A 19,795-nucleotide genomic window follows, 5' to 3' on the forward strand; every position below is an offset into this window, starting at 1 on the left:
AAATCACTTCAGCAGTGCTCATATTTCATTGTTCATAAACTGTTGTAAGAATTGTTCAAGTGAAATTACATATGGTAAAAAGGTTTCTGAGCAATTATCAAAACACATTTATAGCAAACACGAGGCTGGAAATGCTTGTGTGTTTTGAACAAAATATTGTTTCGACTTCATATTTTAGCTCAGAATATTAAAAGGAGAAATTTCAGCCACTTGCAAATTTCTCATGATATCTTGAGCTAATACCTTTGAAACAAAGGTTTTCCTATAAATGATATTTTGATGTCTTGTTGCTTCAGTAACTTAATGGCAATATCAGTCAATGCATTTAAAAAGCAAGTAAAGCAAACTTGAACAGCATTCTGATAATGTTTTCAGGTTTCTCTTTTGTTTTTAAGGTATAATAATAATCCAAAGTGAGGAATTACTATGCAGATGACAGTGCTATATTGGAGGTTACATGGTGTATGGCCAAGGGGATCACAGAGGAAAAACTTAGAAATGTGTCACACTGCTGTCAAAAGAGACAAGTTACTTGGAAATACGTTAATATATGTTGTATATCGCTGCTGTGGTGATAAGATGAGGTGTTTAAAAATCTCTAGTTCTAGAAAGTTCTCAATCAGGGTATCGGAATGCTTTTGGCAACAAACTTAGAGAAAGGAAAAGATCAAAAAAGACTGAAAGATAAGTGAAAAGAAGTTTAAAAATTAGTTATTGCAGTTGATGAAAACAAGTTGAAGTTGTTTTACTACAGAAAAGACTACTTTCATTTGCTTTAAAGATTTTTTTTTTTAATGTTTACTGGGATGCAGGTGAGCTGGAAAAAAAAATAGAAGGCGGGGGGAAATCTGCTTGTAGCTGAGGAGATCTCAGCTAAGTTTGTTCTGGGATAAAGCTTTGTAGTGCTGCGGGTAGTTAAACTGTGCTCCAGCAATGAAAAGTTCCAGGAATCCCCACGTAGTATCACGGAATAATTCAGGCTGGCAGGGGCCTCTGGGGTGAGCACGCCAGGGAGCTTAAACTCGGGCTAGAGAGGGATCCTTCTGCAGCAGGCAGATGATACCTGCTCAGTACAGGAAGCAGGAGGAACTAGACTAAGTTGCTTTTGGATCTCTGCATGCATGCTCTCCCTATGGTAATTATCACTGTAAATAATATTTTTTTCTTTTTTTTTAATTGCAGCAAGAAAAGAATCAGGAAAGTTCAAGAAATAAAGGTAAGTGCTAACTATTTTCAAAATGTAGAGATTCCTGTAACTGATGCATAACACCTACGGTTGGTTAAATTGTCCAGCCACATTGTTTACTGAGTGTTGCGGTATTTGAAAAGACTAATACATACCCAGGGAAAAGGGAAGGGGAAGGAAATATAGAAAATACAGTAGAGTTACTGTCTTTGCTTGAGATGAACAAGGCTGGCTGCTGCAGTATGGATGGGATGGGCTGCATGGCTTCGCACTAACTTTGTGAATTAACTATGAGTGTTTATTAATGAAGCATCAGTGCAGTCACCCTAGGTTTTTCCCTTTCCATTCAGGAAATCCACAATTGGATATGATTCCAATTTATTTGCAAATTAATCATGTCCTAAGTAGGCTTCCTTGAAAAATAGCTGTCATTGTGTTTTTACGCATACAAATTTTCATATTTTCACAGTACCTTACTCTCTGCCATTGGCAAACACTACCTGAAATAAAATATCCAGGTTAAAATACAGCTCTGTATCAAGGAAACTAAAAGAATCCAGAATTCCAAATTGTAGATTTTTGTCTGTCTTTCCAGCAAAAAGCCCAAACCTTTGTTGAAGATTTGCCAAGAAAGCAGTGAAAGGTGACATTGCCAATACAACGGGTGCAGAGATTGTTGCCTTGATACAATAGATGCTTACAGAAGTAGACTATGGTGGAAAACAGGGGAAAAAAAAAAAAAGAAAACAAAGGCAGACGAGGGGAGGAAAGAATGTCAGTCAAAGTTAAAAAGAGGAGGAATTAACCTAAATGAGAAGCTAGCCTATATCTTTTGTATTGCTTTGGGAAGCAGTGCTTAATTATATCATCTGCACTGGCTGTTCTTGATTCACTTATGTATCACATTAATCTCAATTTCCATGCTTTCCCTTGCTCTATGGCTACATGGGCATGTAAAGATAAGCTAAATCTGAAGTTTGGGTGGAAGTTATGTTAGTGCAATGAAGTTGTTCACGATGATATGATAATTTGCGGCATGTGAAAGCCCTTAGACCTTCATTTAAAGAGTGTGTTTACATAACAAGATAAACAAAGAAAACATTCAATTTCACCCAGTTTGTGATTTACAACTTTGTTTTCTCTTGAAGTTTTAGGGTTTTTTTTCCCTCAGGTAATGTAATATAAAGTTGAATCATCTAGAGATTTAGTGAGTGTACCTGTGATGTAGTGTTCAAACACCTTACCTTATGATGTAGTACAAATTATATGAGTGTGAAAACTGTTTAGATTACAGAAATCAGGTATTTGTGAATAATTTTAGATAAATTGAAGACTTAAAGCCTTTTTCTACAAGGAAAGATACTGAAATTGTTTGTTCTTTTAAAAAATCTAAATGATTTCAAAGTTATGTTTTGGTGCTTGACATTTTTTTTTTTTCCTCCGTGTTGTCAGGTGCTCAGTCACTATGCAGTGAGGAACAATTAAATGCAGAAGCAAAATAATGAGCTAGTTAGGAGTGTGCATCGTGTTCATTAGCTGTTAGTTTAGCTGACTAATTGAAGAAATAACTTTCAAACGCTTACGAAATTGCTCACAACTACAGCCAAAAGCAAAGTGTCAAGCCCTACTTGAAGGGAGATAGCCATTAGCTCCAAACACATGGTGAAATTGGTGCTCAGCTGCACAGAATTGCTGTAGTTATCCATAACATCTCTAGAGGAAATCTTTACTGAATTTTCTAAATACTCTGCATGTCTCTAAGATGACAATTCAACTTGAAGATTTCAGTGGTTTGAAAGAATATTCAAGCATAGGGCAGGCTTTGAGAAAACGATGCCACTTTTCTACATATGCAGACATACTTACAGTTAGTTGCTGAATTTTTTAGGGAGGGATTTCTCTTTTTGTATTCTTTAAATTTCTTCTTTGTCATTGCAATGTTTCAGAAAGTATTGATATTTTATTAGTTATTGTATGTAAGATATTATACTTCTGCTGAAATACCAGATAGATTGGATCAAATAATGCTAAGTTAATGTTTTTGTATAAATATTCCTGCATTGTCAGTGATCCTCACCCTTTACAAGCAGCATCTGAAAGCCTTGAGTTCTGTTTATGTTCTTGTGAGAGAAGTAAATTATACCCAAGTTCTCAGGGCAGAATTTTAACAATATTCCTTACACTCAGTGCATATGACACTACCATATATAGTATATATTTTCCTATCTGTTACTTCTACTGTCAACCACAGTGTCAATCACTTATAGAAGCCAATATTCAAATACACCCCATTTTGCACTAATCCTATCTCTCTGATTTGTGATTTTCTTTCTTGTTTCATTTAATGGAGAACAGAACTGCACAAACACTGTGTAAGCAAAAAAAAAAAAAAAAGCTTTTATGTAAGTTTTTATATGTATTTGCAAACTTCTTGATACTTCTGAGAACTTTCCTGAATTAGAATGATTCACTAGTACACAATACGAATGAGATGAGCTGCATAACATAGGTTTTCTATTTAATAGTGAACACATTTAAACATAACGACAGCAAAATAAGGTGCCAAAGTGTGAAAAAGGCTATGTATAACATTGTTTTATAGAAAATTTTTAAAATACATAAACTATATAAGCATATAAATATATAAATGTAATGGAAGATATTTAATGTGTATTCTTATATGTATATACATGTGCTCAATAGAGATACAGAAGTAACGTGCTGTATAACTTGTTTTGCATTCAAATACCAATTGTTTAAATCATACTTGTTTATTAACATACACTAACTAAACAAAAATACAATCTAATTACAGATTCAGTTCTCCAAAGACACATTTTCAGATCACAAAAATAACAGGGCAAACAATCACTAACTAAAATGTTGTTGGCAAAAGTTACTTGCTGATTTGGAGTCACAGTTTAACCCTCCTCATCTCACTTTCCCAGTGTTATCACCTATGGACAAATGAGCAGCATTTAATTCCAGATCTACAGAGTATGATAAACTAGACAGTTTCTAATGGAATTGGAAATATGTCCGGGATAACAGAATTGGTGTTGTATTTAAGCAGCATGAAAAAATTTTGTTCTTAGCTTGTATTTAATTCAGGAGACTGTTAGGTGCTTTTTAATAGGGAACCTTGTAAACTGTGTTAAAGTGGGAAAAGATCATCATTTTGCGAATATTGAACAATGAGATGATACTGTACACAACTCCCTGTTTTGACCATCTACTTTAGCATCTTAAAGAGAAATTAATGAAAAGCATAAACTACTCCATCTGAGATCTAGAAAAAAATGCTTTTCATAGCATTTGCAAATAAAGATATATGCATGTAAGTAAATGAATATTAACTTGTAGTTAACTAAACTAACATCATACACTTTAAAGACTGCTATTCAGATTTTTGCAAGGCACTCTTGATCATCTGGACTTTGAGTGTCTTTAACATACAAAACTAAACCAGACAGTATTGACTGACAGCATTTTAATTACAAGCTTAATTCTTCATCCTGTTTGATACTTTTCATTTTATACTCACCTTAATAATCTGAATGCAAAATCATTGGTGACTCACAGATGAGTTTCAAGAATGTAATTCTTTATTATGAACATATTGTCAGGCTTTTCAGATGTTATTAACAAACATTGTTCCTTTTATGATCTTTAGCTACTACAAATAAGGAGGATACCATACAGGCATCACTTGCATATCTTATGTGCGTTTTGCTCCTTTAAAATAAACAATAACCCTCGTGGCCTTGTTTAGGATTCTAGACTGTCCTTGTAGTCTTTTTCTATACCCAGATAAAAGTAAACAAGAAGGAGGAGTGATAAAAAGTTAGTGCTCAAAATTGAAATAAACTACGGGACAGAATCAGTATGGCCTTAATTCAACAAATGTAATTTTTTTTTGAAGTGACGAATTGTCTTAACATGTTTTGAATGCCAGTGGGTGAGCAAGCTGTTATAGCTACCTTGCAGTATGGCCCTCTTACTCATTTTGGTACTGAACAAGGCTGTATATGCTATGATGTAGAATATATTCTACATCATGAGTCTTATGTCACATTAAAACAATTAACTATGGCAAAAAAAAACCCACTTTATTACTGTCTGTAATGCATCAAGTGACTCATACTGTGCCTGTGAGTTTGCAGATTCATACTACTCTAAATTCAAATTATTTCAGAAACTTCAACAGACTTGTAATACAAGTTGATTAGAAAGAACTTCTGTATCTTGCCTCCTGGGTTGAACTGATTAATATTTTGGTATGCTACACTGGTAGAACAACTAGTATCAGAAAAATTTATAGTGTATTAGAGAATATATATAAAATCAGGCAAGTTACTAAATGTTTGTCCCAAGATGTTCTTTATATGAGAATGCAGCTGTTAGATACCTGAACTATAACATTTTCTTCTAATCGTCTTTTCTTTATAGTTATGTTCTGACTTACCTGAATTAGAATACAAATTTATGAGGTAGACTGAGGATTGTCTGATTTCAGTGTCTTAAATACTATTTCCTTTTCTCTGTTCCATTCTCCTTCAAAGCCAACTCAGAGTTATATGTCTTTTGTCAGTTGAGCAATCCCGTTAAAAATGCAGATCTGTGTTCCACTGGGACAATTCTCCATTCTTTTTCCTTGCCATACTCCTACAAGGCACCCACAGATGCGATCTTATTAATTTAATGTGGCTGTTATGCTATTAATTGAATGCTAGTAACTTTTTATTCTGCAATGACTTGTTTAAAAAACACACAACCCCCTCTTTTTTTTCCTTCAGTTTCTGAACCAGTTCAGAGTCTGGTTATGAAACACATAATAAAGAAACAAAACTCTTATCCATTAAAATAATTTTAATTTAACTATTAATTGAAAAAATTTTTAAACTACTTGAAATTCATTGTGAGGAAGTAAAATGTGTGGATCAGATACCAGTCCAAATTTAATTGTATAATAAAAATTTAAATCTTCAGTAAAATCATGGAATCATGAAGTGTCATAAAGTGTTGATTTTATTTTTGCTTTTCAACCTTTAACTATCTTCTCACTTGAGCCAATATAAATCTAGATAATATATTTGATAACAATATAATTACACAGGTTTTGAAAGTGCATATTAAAAGTTTATGTTGTACTAAACATCTTTGTGACAAGGTTTCCTTATACAATGTTAAACAAAGAATTAATTGAAAAAGTTAGATCTTAAACAGAATCTATCTGTTAAGACAGCACAGTATTTGTAAAGTAACCTAATCAGACTCATTACTAATGTAATGCCATGCAGATGCTGCAGGGATAACTGTCTTGAATGTTATATTCAAACTATTAAATATTGAAATAGTTACTTGATTTAGTCAAGAAAGCAAGTGAAAGCACGTAAGCAGTAATAAATGAATAGAGCTGGTTCAACTATAAAAGAGCGAATGTAGAATTACAGCATTTAGCATATTTTGAAATACAGATATATATTCTGTACTACTGAATTATCTGCAGTTTTAGTGTGGTGGCATCTCAGGGTGAACAGTATTCATATGGAATTTTTTGACTGCTGTTGCTTTTCTTATAATGTACTTATTTCAGCTTTTATTTGGATTTTATTTTCAACTTCATGTTGGCTCCAAAGTTTATAGGTCCTCTTCTACTTGGACTAGTTATGTGTACTAAAATGATGATAACCAGGAAACAAAATAACTGAAAAATTTTGTAAAGTTGTTATAGGCCACGTAAGAATTACTTAAGTATCATTTTTTTTTTTACATTCAGAATATTGAGACAGGACTAAGTTGTTTTTTCCTAAATGGACATATTCATTATTTCTGCCAATAATCTAAAGCTACTGGAGACATTATGCTTCTTAAATTGTTATGTATACTAGTGATTTTATAATGTACCAGAAGTAGGACTCTCCTGATCTATGAACACACAAACCAACCGCGATAAGGGAGAATGAGTTTAACAGTTGAGCAGGTCTGATCCTCTGTTATATATTAGTACACTAGAAAGGCCAAAACATGAAGATGTTTAAAAAACAAGGCTTATGTTTTTAGCATTTAAAAAAAACCCCAGAATCTTAACTGGCAAAATATAACCAAAGAAATAAAATAGTGTTATCTGGTATAGAGCTATGTATGGGCATTTATTGCATTTGACTTCAAAGTTTATAGACCACTTTGGTGAGAGAGAGATGTGTGCGTGCATGCACACACACACACACACACACACACACATAAAAATAGTAATAATTGGAAGACATAACCTCAAACAGAAATAGAATAAGTATTTATTACTTACAATATTACCTACTGATTATCTAGAGCTTGTAAATATGCATATTCTGAAAGCTTTAGAGGCATGCGTGGGCCAAAAAGGAAAATTAGAATTTCAAACCCTAATATACCAGAAGATGCTCTTGTTTCAAAAGTAATTATTATTAAATATGCTCAAGAGATGTGTGTTTGTGATGAAGTAGTTCTGTAGATAAATATAGGAGGCTAAAATTGTGGTCTTGCAACAAGGCCAATATGTAATGCTGCTTTGTGTTGAGATTTGGATTTTGCATGTTGGGTAAAATGTATTAAACTGCCTTCATTTTATCACTATCTGTCTTTATTTTTCCTTAGGTAGGAGGAAAAACAATGCATGTAGTTGCTGGGTTAGGTTTAGCTCAGTTAGAGCATGGTGCTGCTAATGCCAAGGTTGTGGGTTCAGTCCCCATATGGGCTACGCTGAGGATTGGACTAGATGATCTCCAGAGGTCCCTTCCAACCTTACCATTCCATGGTTCTATGAATGGTCCTTGTCCTATGCCCAGGACAGAAAATCAGGTGTTGCAATCTGCGCAGGAGGAACTACACAGTCTCTCTCCTTTCCTCGGTCATAGCTTACATGTTCATAGGGAATGGTGCGTGCGATGGCCACATAGGATGGATGAATTTAGCTTAAAAAGTAGGGAAGCCAGTTTAGGAGGGATTTCTTGGATCATTTTCTGTCTTTGCCTAGTAGTGCAGGTGCATTATGCATTATTAAAACTCTGCAGGGGCTGATCTTCAGCTATGTAGGAAATAGGAGACCTTGCCAATGAATTTTGCAAAATTAGGTTGAGGGTCTATAAGCTATTAGAAAACTTTACAAAAGTAATTTTATTTTATTCCATGCACAAGTTTAGACTTCGTTGGCTAATTCATTACCCCCAAAATATATTAATTTGTACCCATTCAACAGGTCAGAACATGCAGTCTGTGCCTCTCAGATCTCAAATGTTTTTTATTCTTAGATAAGAACAATCAATAAAATACAAAATTAGAGATATTACTTTTTTTTCCTGAGAACTTTATTTACATATTTTACTGTTGTTTCAGAATATATTTTATTTCTGGAAGAGAAGAAAAGCACTAATTTTCTTGTTTTTATAAGTTAGCACATTGCTTTTGGTGACAAAGGGATTTGTATACAATACACAGTACAAGCTTTTGTGTCTTGAGTAACGTGTGACTGATCCCATTGGTGTGGTGGTTGCAATGCATTACAGGATTAAGTTCTACTCACCTCATGGACTGCAGATAAACAGTTTAAAACATTCAAAGATAATATCTTGGGAGGTGGAGGGAATACAGGATGACACCCTGAAGATCACTATAGAGATACCTGCTGATAATGAAATCCATGTATAGTGGAGAAAATGTGAAGACAGATAGTATTCCTACTGTGTTTTATTGCATTTCTAGTAGAAAGAAATTCATGTGAGCTTATCTGACTTGGTAGCTTTAGGAATTAGATAGCAGAACGCAACTTCCTTATGGCAGAGAAACTGGCATTTACTCCTTCCCCTGCATGCTCCCCTCCGGGCCCCAATATAGTATTAATGTCACTCAGGATGTCCAAGGGGACAAAACGCTCTTGGTCAAAGGTTCGGGAAAGAGCTCTTCAGCGAGGTGGTCCAGCTGTGCTAACGAGAGGCGCAATGGTTGCTGCTGCAACCTCATCCCCCCAACTGTCACCTCCATCCACGTCCTCCTAAAAATGAGTTTTCATTCCATTAAGTTGATAAATCTTTGAAACAGACACTTGGAACTGCAGTAGAGAGAACATGCTCTACAGTAATCACAGAATTTCCCTCTGTAGCGTCCAAAAACTGCATTTGAACAGGTACAAACGATAAGAGGTTCAGTACTAGGAGAAAAACCAGGCCTGAATACTTACTGAAACATTGTTTTCTGTTAAGACTCTACTTTAGAAGTCGTACAAAGGACGAATGTAGTGATTTTTATTTATATAAATGTTTTGACTAACAGTCTGTTTTCTTTTTCCATGTAAAATTAGCTCCTCTTTAATTTGAACACTGTTAGAAATATTTCAGAGAGCTTCTTGCACTATTTTGATACTTGCATTTCTGGTGTAGGCTGGAGAGAGGGAATGAAACACAGAACATCTTGTCCTTTTTTTAATTCTAAGTCAGCCTATTTTATGCCTTCTTTTATTATTAGAGCTGTCAGTTAAAAATTTCTGTTAACAATTTCATAATCTCCTATATTAACATTCCTTCCTGAGCTTAACACCAGATTGACCTTAAAGAAGAAACATTCTGAAGTATGTTTTTTTGTTTTTTTTTTTCAATTATAGTAGACTTACTTCACTTTTTTTTTCTCCTTAAAAAAAAAAAAATCACAAAGCACAGATTACTCATGAAGTAGTTTGAAGTGGCTCTTAAGCACTGAAGACCTAGGCTAAATTCATAAAGAGAATACAGTGCAATGAGAAAGTATTCTTTGATTCTGTAAACCCATACTGTAAACATCAGTGCAGTGTTTGTAAGCTGTGCATGTCATGTTTGCTGTGTGTAGGGAATATTCATTTGATTACCCTCTTAGTGTTTTACTGTTAGTGCAAAATGGGTCATTGTGTGTCAACAGCTGTAAACCTCGGAGCTTTTATGGCTTTGGTGCATTTAGCTGCACTGGTTTGAGTTGTTACTACCCACCTCTTCTTTGCACCCTGCTCCTTTGTGGAAGGTCTTTATTTTTGTAACAAAGAACAAAAATGATTTATATCCTCAGTGTAGTTTGGCATGAGGGCGAGTTATTTCCCAGTATGCGTGATGCAGATGGCAATTGTTATGACTAAAAGTAAAAAATACACAATAAGAAAAAGTAACCTGTATCTCATGTAGCAGAATACTGAAGCAAGATAATTTTCCTATTTAACACTTCAAAATTTTCTTTGTAGAAAGGATTTCCAAAAAGAATAATGTATGTGAGAAACTTACAATGCTATTATGCTAGGAATTATTACATTTAAAGTATAAATCAGTAAAAAAATGTAGTAGCTAATAAATTCTAATTTAAGGGAAACAAAACTTTCATTCTTTAATTTTTTATTTTACTATAATGTAACTCTTGCTGTATCAGAAAATCTCAGTATAATCTCATTTAAAATAGTCTGCTATGGTATCTTGTACCTGAAGAAAATGACAGCTATGATATATGTACCACTAAAATGTACATAGCGATCCTTTTAAAAATCCACAGGGATCTTTAAAAGCTCTACAAATATACTTTTTTTTCTCTTAGATAAAGATTTAAATAATAATATAGTTGATAGTTTGATGAGGTGGTTCATATACAAGTACTTAAAGGAGAGGAGTAATGCAGTATGTGAAGAAAGTGTTTTAAAAATAAGCAGTTTTTCTGCAAGAAAAAATGAAGTCCAAGTGGAGGATATAACATCCAAAAGCCACGGATCTCACACACTGTTTCAGAAATAAATTACATTCAATCTATACTGTTACACAATAAATACCTGTAAATAGATGTTTTTTAATTTAAATAGCATGCCAGTGGTTTTTACTGTACACTTATAACAAAGTTTAAGAGTGATCAGCTACCATATGACTTGCAGATAATATTTCTGTGCTATTTATAGTCTATAAAACATTTCTTTTAAGAACACTTGAGCAGAAAAAACAACAGATTTGTTAAACAGGAGCAATTTCCATACCCATGTCAGATGTAGAATTGTGTTCTGCATTCATTGTGAATTCTTTAGGCTACTATTAATAAATAATTAATAATTAAATTTTCTCATATCTCTTACATGCAGATTAAAGGACAATCAAAACTTACTAACCTTGAAATATAATTTGAGTGAATAAGAATATTTTTTTCCCTTCATGCCTCCTCCAGAATTACAAGACTGTATGTTAAGATACCAGCTGAAACAATCACAGTAATCATTTTACACTTTGCATGGCACGGGTTGATGCATTTCATTATCCATTAAGGTCATGTTCTAGTTTACTCCAAGTATGCTCCTTTGCTACTGCTTAAGACACTAGAGCGCGATTAATAGTGTCAGATCCTGTTAACGTTTACATCATAACTGGGAGCAGATATTAAAGTGAAGTGCAAATTAAAGACTGCTAAAATGCCTGCCACTAACAATTATGGTGGGGCAGTATTAAATTTCTCATTTGTTTCCAAAGGTCAGATTAATAAAGCTGCATGGCACATTATCATAAAGGGTGGACCCAGCTGTCTGTTTTGATTATGCTTAAAAGCCTAGTGTTTCTAAGGAGACTTTTCAAGGAATGAATGCATCCATTTTAACTAGCAATTTAAAAGTGGGTAATTATTACACCCTTTTCTGAAAACATCCTACCTAGAGGTTACTGTGGATCAAATGTCTTTCTATTTTTCAATTTAGAAATACAAAATACAGGTTTCTCTTCTAAATTCCTCTTAATTTTCAGTCCTTAAATTTTCAATAGTTCCTCAAGTAGCTGAAAATCTATCCCATTAGATGTATCTGTACGCTAAGCTGCATTTAATATCAAAAGAAGTAGACCTAACCAAATCTATTCATACAAGACTTAAAATTATTGCCTTTGTTTCCCCCCCCCACACACACACATTTTCTCGATTTAGAAATACTTTTGAGAAGCTACTTGAAAGAAAGTGTCCTCTTCCCAGAAAAGGAACAGCAACAACTTCCTGACATTTTTATATGTAGCAGAAATATGAAAGAAAAAAGTATTCTTTATCGTTATCTTCCACTATGGAGAGCTTAGAGATCTTTAGGAAAAGTGTTGATTCTGTGGGCATCTAGTACCTATATGAATACATGTATATGCTTAATAATACTACTACTATTCTAATAACCTATAAATAGGAACAATTTCATGGGTGTCACACAAATGAGCATGACTCTTGATGTCACAGGCATATTCCTCATTAAGTACTTGAAACACCTCTAATGTTTTAAATTTAGGGAAAAACAACTCTTAGTGCCAGGTGGACACCAATTCTTCTCCCCAGAAAATATACACAAGAGCTGAGGCCCATTTGTGCACAACTTCAGCAAATAATTTCAGTTTGAAGGGACACCAATGAGTGCATCTAAAAAGATGTACTTTTTGGACTGTACAGATGTTGGTTAGCCATAGTTATCCCATAGACCACAACAGGAAGTAATTATTTAAATTAAAATGTAATTCAATTAAAACAGTGGATAAATAGTTTACAGTTTAAACTTTAATTCTCTGCAGTCAAATTAAACATTATGTTTACACTGCAGGTACTTAAGAAATTAATAGAAAAAGATGGAACACATCTTTGATTATGCAGTTGCACACATCTTTCAAAAGAAAACAAATATTTCCATCTTTTCCTCCCATCACTGAAATTTTTAGAAATATGTTTTTAAGCTGGCTCAAATGTAATATGAATAAGACCTCGGCACAAACACAAAGAAAGGAAAAGTAGTGATTAAAAAAAATTTAAAATCCATAGAAATGAATAGAAATTACAGCATACTGTGAAGAAAAAGAAAACTATTGGTTTGGCAAGAAGTTACTAGTAGAGTTACTATAGTCTGGACTTTGCACTGCTTCTATTTTCCATGTTCTAGTAATGGTCCTGTTGCAAAACTGAATTCCTTGATAAAATATGGGAATTACTGTTGTTGCAGGGAAGGATCTCCATATACTGCTGAAAGAATTGAATCACTTACAGGATTATATTGAAAATGACATTAAATTTATTGGTACAAATTTCAAGGAACTGGAAATTTCTTTTTGCTATATCAAGGTTATAATTTTGAAATAGAAAAGGAGCAAAGAAAAAGAATATTAATCAATTGCCTGTGACGTGAGTGAAGAGTATGACGGCATAGAAAGATCAGTTGTGATCGTATCATTATCAAGGAAGGTATTTCCCACAGAGAAAGGAAAATAATAAAAAGTATTATATACGGCACTATTGAAACTTCATCTGACATACTGTATCCATGTCTGAATGTTCATATTTCAGACTGAATGTAGGCTTGACCAGGTACAGGGAAGGCCTGCTGCAGTGATCAGACAAAAGAACAGTATATTTTATATGTGAAAAAGAAAGAGCTTAAATTGGTTTGCCTAGCAGGACTAAAGACTATAAGAGTTGTGACCTCTAGCTTCCAAACACTGGAAAAGGATAAGGAACTACTAAGTTGAAGAGGTGCCAAGATTATCCTTACTTTAAAACTTAGAAGAACGTATACACAAGAATGCACCGCTGCTCTTTTAAGACTATATTTTCTCAGATGTGCTCTGAGTTCCCTGTAGTCCGAGTGAAAGATCCAATTAATTTGTTCTTTGGGGAAGCTAATCGTCACTCCTCACCTAACTGCTGTTGGAGACAAGGCTTGACATGACGTTTTTGAGACAGGACTTTCAAGTTAACGGATCCCTGTCTTTACACAGTTGAAACCCAAAAGTCTTAGGAGAGGTGTCTCCTCAGCTCTGAGCCCTCTGATCTGAGACACCCCGAACACTTTTCACCCTCAGGAGAATTTCCATAATTCTGTGAAACTGAGGAGGTAATTTGGTGTTTTTTGTTGAATGAAGAAAACTCATGAAAATTACCATTGCCTGAAGGAAGAAAGACCCCTACCCACTCCTTTAACTGATGCCATTCTTCTCTTATCTAGAACACTAATTTGAGGCAATGTTTACAGGGTAAAGTAATATGGTTCAATTTTGAGTATGATAAAGCTCATGTTTTCTTGCCTCCTGATTTCTTGTGTAAAGATAACTCTATTTGTGTAGCCATGGCCTGAGTCATTTTGTCTAAAGCCGCCTTCTACAGTGCTCTTTCCCATCTGTGCCCCATTTTGTGGAAGCAAAACTTCCATTTTTCATACCAGCCATTCGTAACTGGTTATGCAGAAAGTAAGCCATGTTCTCAGCAGAGAAGAGACTATTTTTTCTCCTCACATCTAAGGCTTTAAAACATGACTGCTCCTGCATATTCAAGGGTAGAGTATGGTCTTTGAAGCTCTATGGCTTTTATAGATCTTCAGGTAGTTAAAGTGCCTTCTAATGTAGTTTTAATGTAGTCATCAGATGCACAGCTTTCATTTTTGGGGGTCCAAAGAGCAGAGGATGGTATGGAATAGTCTGAGTGAAATAACTCAGATGAGCATCCGGTTTGTATCGTGTAGTTGCCAGGCTTTTGTTTGTCATTTGGATTATGCTTCTGTGTCCCATTAGATACCTTGGAGTTCTGATGAATCTTCAAGAGACAATTGTATTTTATTAATTAATATTTTCCTTCAAATTTCCTTCCTTTTCCTTTTCCTTCCTTTTCTTTGTTAAGTCTTAAATGACTCCTCCTTAAAATGATTTCTTTTTTGTTGTATATAGCATATGAATAATTGTCAGAAAGAGTTTGTCTTATAAATTGTAGTAGTCAAGAACAAGGTTTGCCATTTTTAATTTTGCTCAGATACTTAAAGGAGAGCCACATTGTCACGTACTATCATGACAATGGCAGCAACAAATTCTCATTCTATGTGGCCCTGCACAACTGCAAGAGAAGGCATTTGGCTGTTCAGGCAAGAATTGATCAAAAAGTGTTTATCAGCATTTCCAGCCTGGCAAAGAGTATGATAGAACAGATTTTTGTCTGTATACCTCTTAGAAGAGTCTTGCACGGAGACTGGTTAACAGGTAAGTCCTTGACTGATAAAACTCCTGGATGGTCCTTGGATAAATACTCTGAGAAATCCTTTGACACAGATGACTGAACGTCTAAATACTGTTTTATATAAGCAAAGTTCTCTGTATCCAAAAGCAAGGTAATATAGTAGGATGTTTTCTCCTCTTCATGCTTGCTGAACTTTGTAGAATACAGACTCTATTTGCCTATGCTATGCACTGGTTAGAAATTTTTGTTTTTCTAGCATTTGGCTTCCTGTCTAGACTTAGTCTAAGTATAGCCTTAGATCACTATGCTGGCAGAGTCTCAATGCAAAAATTCCTAATAATAAGATTCAAATTGTTCTCAGTTCAGATTATACACAAAGAAAGCAAATACAATTGTGAATGCTAGCCCACTAGCAATAATTAGTCAAATCTTGATGTCTTCACGCTCTTAAAACTCCATAAAAATCATTGACCGTGCTGCTTGAATAGAAATTTAAGAAAAAGGCATTTCTATTATTATTCAAAAATAAATAAATCTCAGAATATTAAAGTAAGCATTTTTCTTAGCTGTATAAAATGCTGCATAGAGCTGATTAAATGAAGGCTCTCAGGAGGAAGGGAAAAATAAAGAATTTTAGCAAATAGACATACAAAAATCCTATTTGTACTATATATGCCACAGAGGTTTTAATTAGTACACATTGATTCTTCCTCATAAAATGTAAAAGCTGTGATTTTTTTTTCTTTTTTTAGCTTTAAGGATAATTGCCCACTAAAAATGCACTACAAATGACTGAAAAATAATAAAATAATATTCTGCTATCATAATTTCTATGCCCAGAGGATCATTTATGCAGCTTGCACTCTGATCTAATTAACAATACACTCACCTTCTTTCCTCCAGAAGTACTGAAAAATCTTGTTACTGTTTATAATTGTTATTGACATCTCAAAATAAAAGTAGTATGCCATTACAATTATGATTAACAAAATAAAATTGGTAGAACTCACACAGCATGATAAAACTTAGGGATACCAGGCTGCTTAAAGAGAGTATTTCTAGGGTTGTCCAATATGTTTGCATACAGATATATATGAATAGATATGTGTGTACACATGTGCATATATATACACACAAAATATCAGGATTAAGCCATAAAAAAGACTATTTTTATTCAGTTTTTCTGTCCTTTTTTATTGCTGGTGTTTGCGAATTGAGCAGGGAATGAGTCATATGAAGTGTGAACATAGATTCTCACTTGCTCATAATGAAGTGTCAGTTACTATACTTTGTAACATTTCCGTCAAATGCAGGTTAGTTGTAATCTTTATTACAACTTGACAAACATAATTTATAATTACATTAATTGATCAATTTAGATTGTTGTTGTTGTGCATCACTGAAACATTTGTTGTCTTAACATCTGGAGACTCTAAAACCAAGGGGACTTTCATACGCTCTACACTTCTTTACATGTCTGTCTAGTGAAGTTATGACCCCTCTGCAGGTACTTGCTATTTTCCACTAAGTTTGAGAGATTTAGCTCTGATGCTGAGGTAGGAGGCTTAAATTAGACTCCTAGAAGAGTCAGTGCAACTATTTTAAGTACCTTGCTTTGGTGTAAGAGCAGCAAAAGCAGGTGGAAACAAGCCTGTGTAATTTTGTTTTCCAGAGTGAAAATTCACAAAAAGCTTGATAATGATACTGAATGCAGACATTTGAACACATGGTAAAGATTGCTTAAAATTATGTATTGAGCTGGTAGTACAGATAATTTTGCACATAGCTAGTCAACATATAGACTGTTGATTCATTTGAAATAGACACTTCTCGTAGGAGTGTACGCTTTCGAAAGCAGGGTTTACATCATCTGGGGAATTTTACCAACATTTTTATATAACTGGGTATTCTAACATAGTTGCTGAACATATTGATTGCTGATTGTGTAGGTATATTCTCTTCCCTTGCTTATTAAGAAAAAAGAATATTTTCAAATGCCCACTTACATACGAGTAATTTATAATAAACAGTCAGTTACAAACTGCATTTCTTCCTTTCCTTGCATCTCTAGAGAGACCTTATGAGACACGAAGCCTGTTTACCGTCTTTCAAGCTTTCTGCCCTTTTCCAGATATTTTATTCTTCCAACTGTGGCAACTGCTTAAAGGTTAGGGGAATCATAAATGCAAGTAAGCTACATGCTAGCCTTACAGAGCACGAAGGTCAGTACTGTTTCCCGCAATGGGATTGCAGTGTTCCATCAGACACTTTAGCAATCTGATCTAGTTGCTATCAGAAAAGTCAGTATTTGCATTCTGTTGAATATGCATGCCCACCAGTGTTTGGAAAAAGGGCTACTTGGTATCTGCACTTGTATGATTATCTTGTTTGCATTCACAAGATACTATCTTCAAAGCCTCTAATGATTCAAAGACAACATTGTATGGAGTTATTTCATTATTAGGATTAATTCTTTGCTATTCCAAACTAAACGGACTTAGAATTTTATGCTCTTTAATTTCCGCTAGGGCACTGGAAGGACAACTTGAAGAAAAATAGGGATGAACACTTTTATTCATAGAATGTTAAGTGGACGCACAGAAGCTATTATTCTAGTTCATGCTGTGTTAGCATATTGATTTACTAACAGCACTTGAATCACACTGGTTACAGAGAGACATTAGTTTACCTGCACATAATAGTGCAACAGAAATTTCTGATTTTTAAATGGTCTAATAATTGCCTATTCAATATCCTTTTAATAAAAACTAGATTGAAAATGGAGAATTTTTAACCCACATCCTATCATGTTTTGCAGGCTATAGACCTAAATGTGTTCTATATGGGCAGAATTCTACATACATACATTAAACCAAGCTGACTTAATGTTAAGCAGTGGGATTGTACAGGTGTGCAGGATTTTGGTTGCAGACAGGGACTTAAAGCAGATTTCATCATTTGAAAGTCAGTTTTCTGACTAAAGTGAATTTTCTACCCTTGGAATAAGTGCCTGTTGTTATTTTATCTTTCATTTTGACACCTTTTCAACAGGCCTTTTTAAAATAGGGGGAAAAAACTATTTTGAAGATCCATGAAAGTTCCAGAGCGATACATTTACCAAAGTACTCTCTTATAATTTGGGCAATAATGGATAAAGATTAGTCATTTAAAAGTTTGCAGCTCTGTTCATCCTGGTTTAGTTCACAAACATCCTCTTGCTTTCCAAATACCAATGATGCAGACTAACACATGATATTGTGTGTCACTTGCCAATAGTATAATTTCTGCCTGCAATCATTGATTGTATTGAAGTAGGAGGAGTGAGCTGTGATTAGCACAAAATTAGAGGCCACTGAAATCCTGACACTTGCCAGCAACGGATAGAAAGAGCATGTTTTAACGTTTTCTTTTCAAATGAATAAATGTCTGTTAAACAGCATTTCAGCCAAGCAATTTGTTTTTGCTCCTGTCATCTAAGATGGCATCTGTAGCAGATCGAACAGAGCAACCAGGGAAGTTGGTTGTTTCCAGACACTTGGGGGAGACCTGGACACTTCTAATAAAATAATAAAAAGTAAGAGAGAAAACTCTGCACACCAGTGAGCAGTGCCTTGATTTTTCCCTTGGTCTTCATCTCTGGTCATGTGAGCTTTGCATCTAGAGAGATGTGAGAGTCATGTCATCCACAGAAAAACAAAATAATCATTACTCTGTCTAGAATGTTTTAGAACTTGAAATTGTGACACTGATTTGAGAAATATGGGAAATTTTTCTGCTAAGCTAGCAGACAGTGGGGCAAACTTTGTTAGAACTCAGTGGCCAGAGTTTAGGGCTTAAAAATGTTGTTCTTTGTTAAAATAAAAAATAAACAGTAACAGTTATTCAGCCACGAAATACAACAGAGAAATTGCAAAGATACTGTTAAATTTAAAACTGTCTGTGTAGGTCTTCTAATTTGAGAGTAATTACACTGTAAACATTCTGAGGCAGAATTATCATGTTAATATCTGTTTTTGTCAAAGTGATGAAGCATATATATAATTTGTCCAGCTATTTAAAAAGATCTGTATTTGCAGTATCTGTGTACCCTCGGGTGTTAGTAGTTCCTCTGCTCCGAAGAACCCCAGGAGATAGGGTAGGACTTTCAGGATCAGAAACCGAAGTCCATGCTCCATTAAATGAGTTAGAGCCAAGCGAAGCCTTTGCTGAAATGACTGATAGGTGGACACTTGCCTATTGAGTCTATGAGTCTGCCCTGCCTTCCCACCCACGTTCCCCCACACGATCAAGAACTTGAAATATTTCTTGTATTCACTTAAATTCCAATACTCACATATGGATTTCTGAAACCTGGTTATGTCATCTGGAAAATTGAAACTGAAAGCCTCTGAACCCCTGAAGAATGGAAAAATTGAAAACATTTTACATATATAGGATTCTTACACTCAGCTTTGGAAGATTCATAGATTTGGCTTCAGTATGGTATTTTCCTTATTATTTTCTCACTACTAAATATTTAATTGTTTCTCCTCTTTCACTTTTTGGAGGATTTTTCTGAGAAAAAGAATGGGACATGTCTCTCGCTTGTTTTTTTCTGCTTTTATATTTTGACATCGCATTCTTCTGGAACTAGAA

At 34.4% G+C, this 19,795-nt stretch overlaps 1 protein-coding gene across 2 annotated transcripts in view; it reads left to right on the forward strand.

Moving 5' to 3' along the window:
- The window catches only part of FSTL5 (follistatin like 5), a 277,012-nt gene that overhangs the window by 19,485 nt on the left and 237,732 nt on the right, over window positions 1-19,795 (forward strand). For both annotated transcript variants that reach the window (XM_062574720.1, XM_062574718.1), the window contains exon 2: window positions 1,183-1,216. In XM_062574720.1, the coding sequence (XP_062430704.1) occupies window positions 1,183-1,216 (34 nt within the window). The remainder of the gene's footprint in view (window positions 1-1,182; window positions 1,217-19,795) is intronic.

The sequence above is a fragment of the Rhea pennata genome, chromosome 4 (genome assembly GCF_028389875.1).
Source record: "Rhea pennata isolate bPtePen1 chromosome 4, bPtePen1.pri, whole genome shotgun sequence".
NCBI lineage: Eukaryota > Metazoa > Chordata > Aves > Rheiformes > Rheidae > Rhea > Rhea pennata.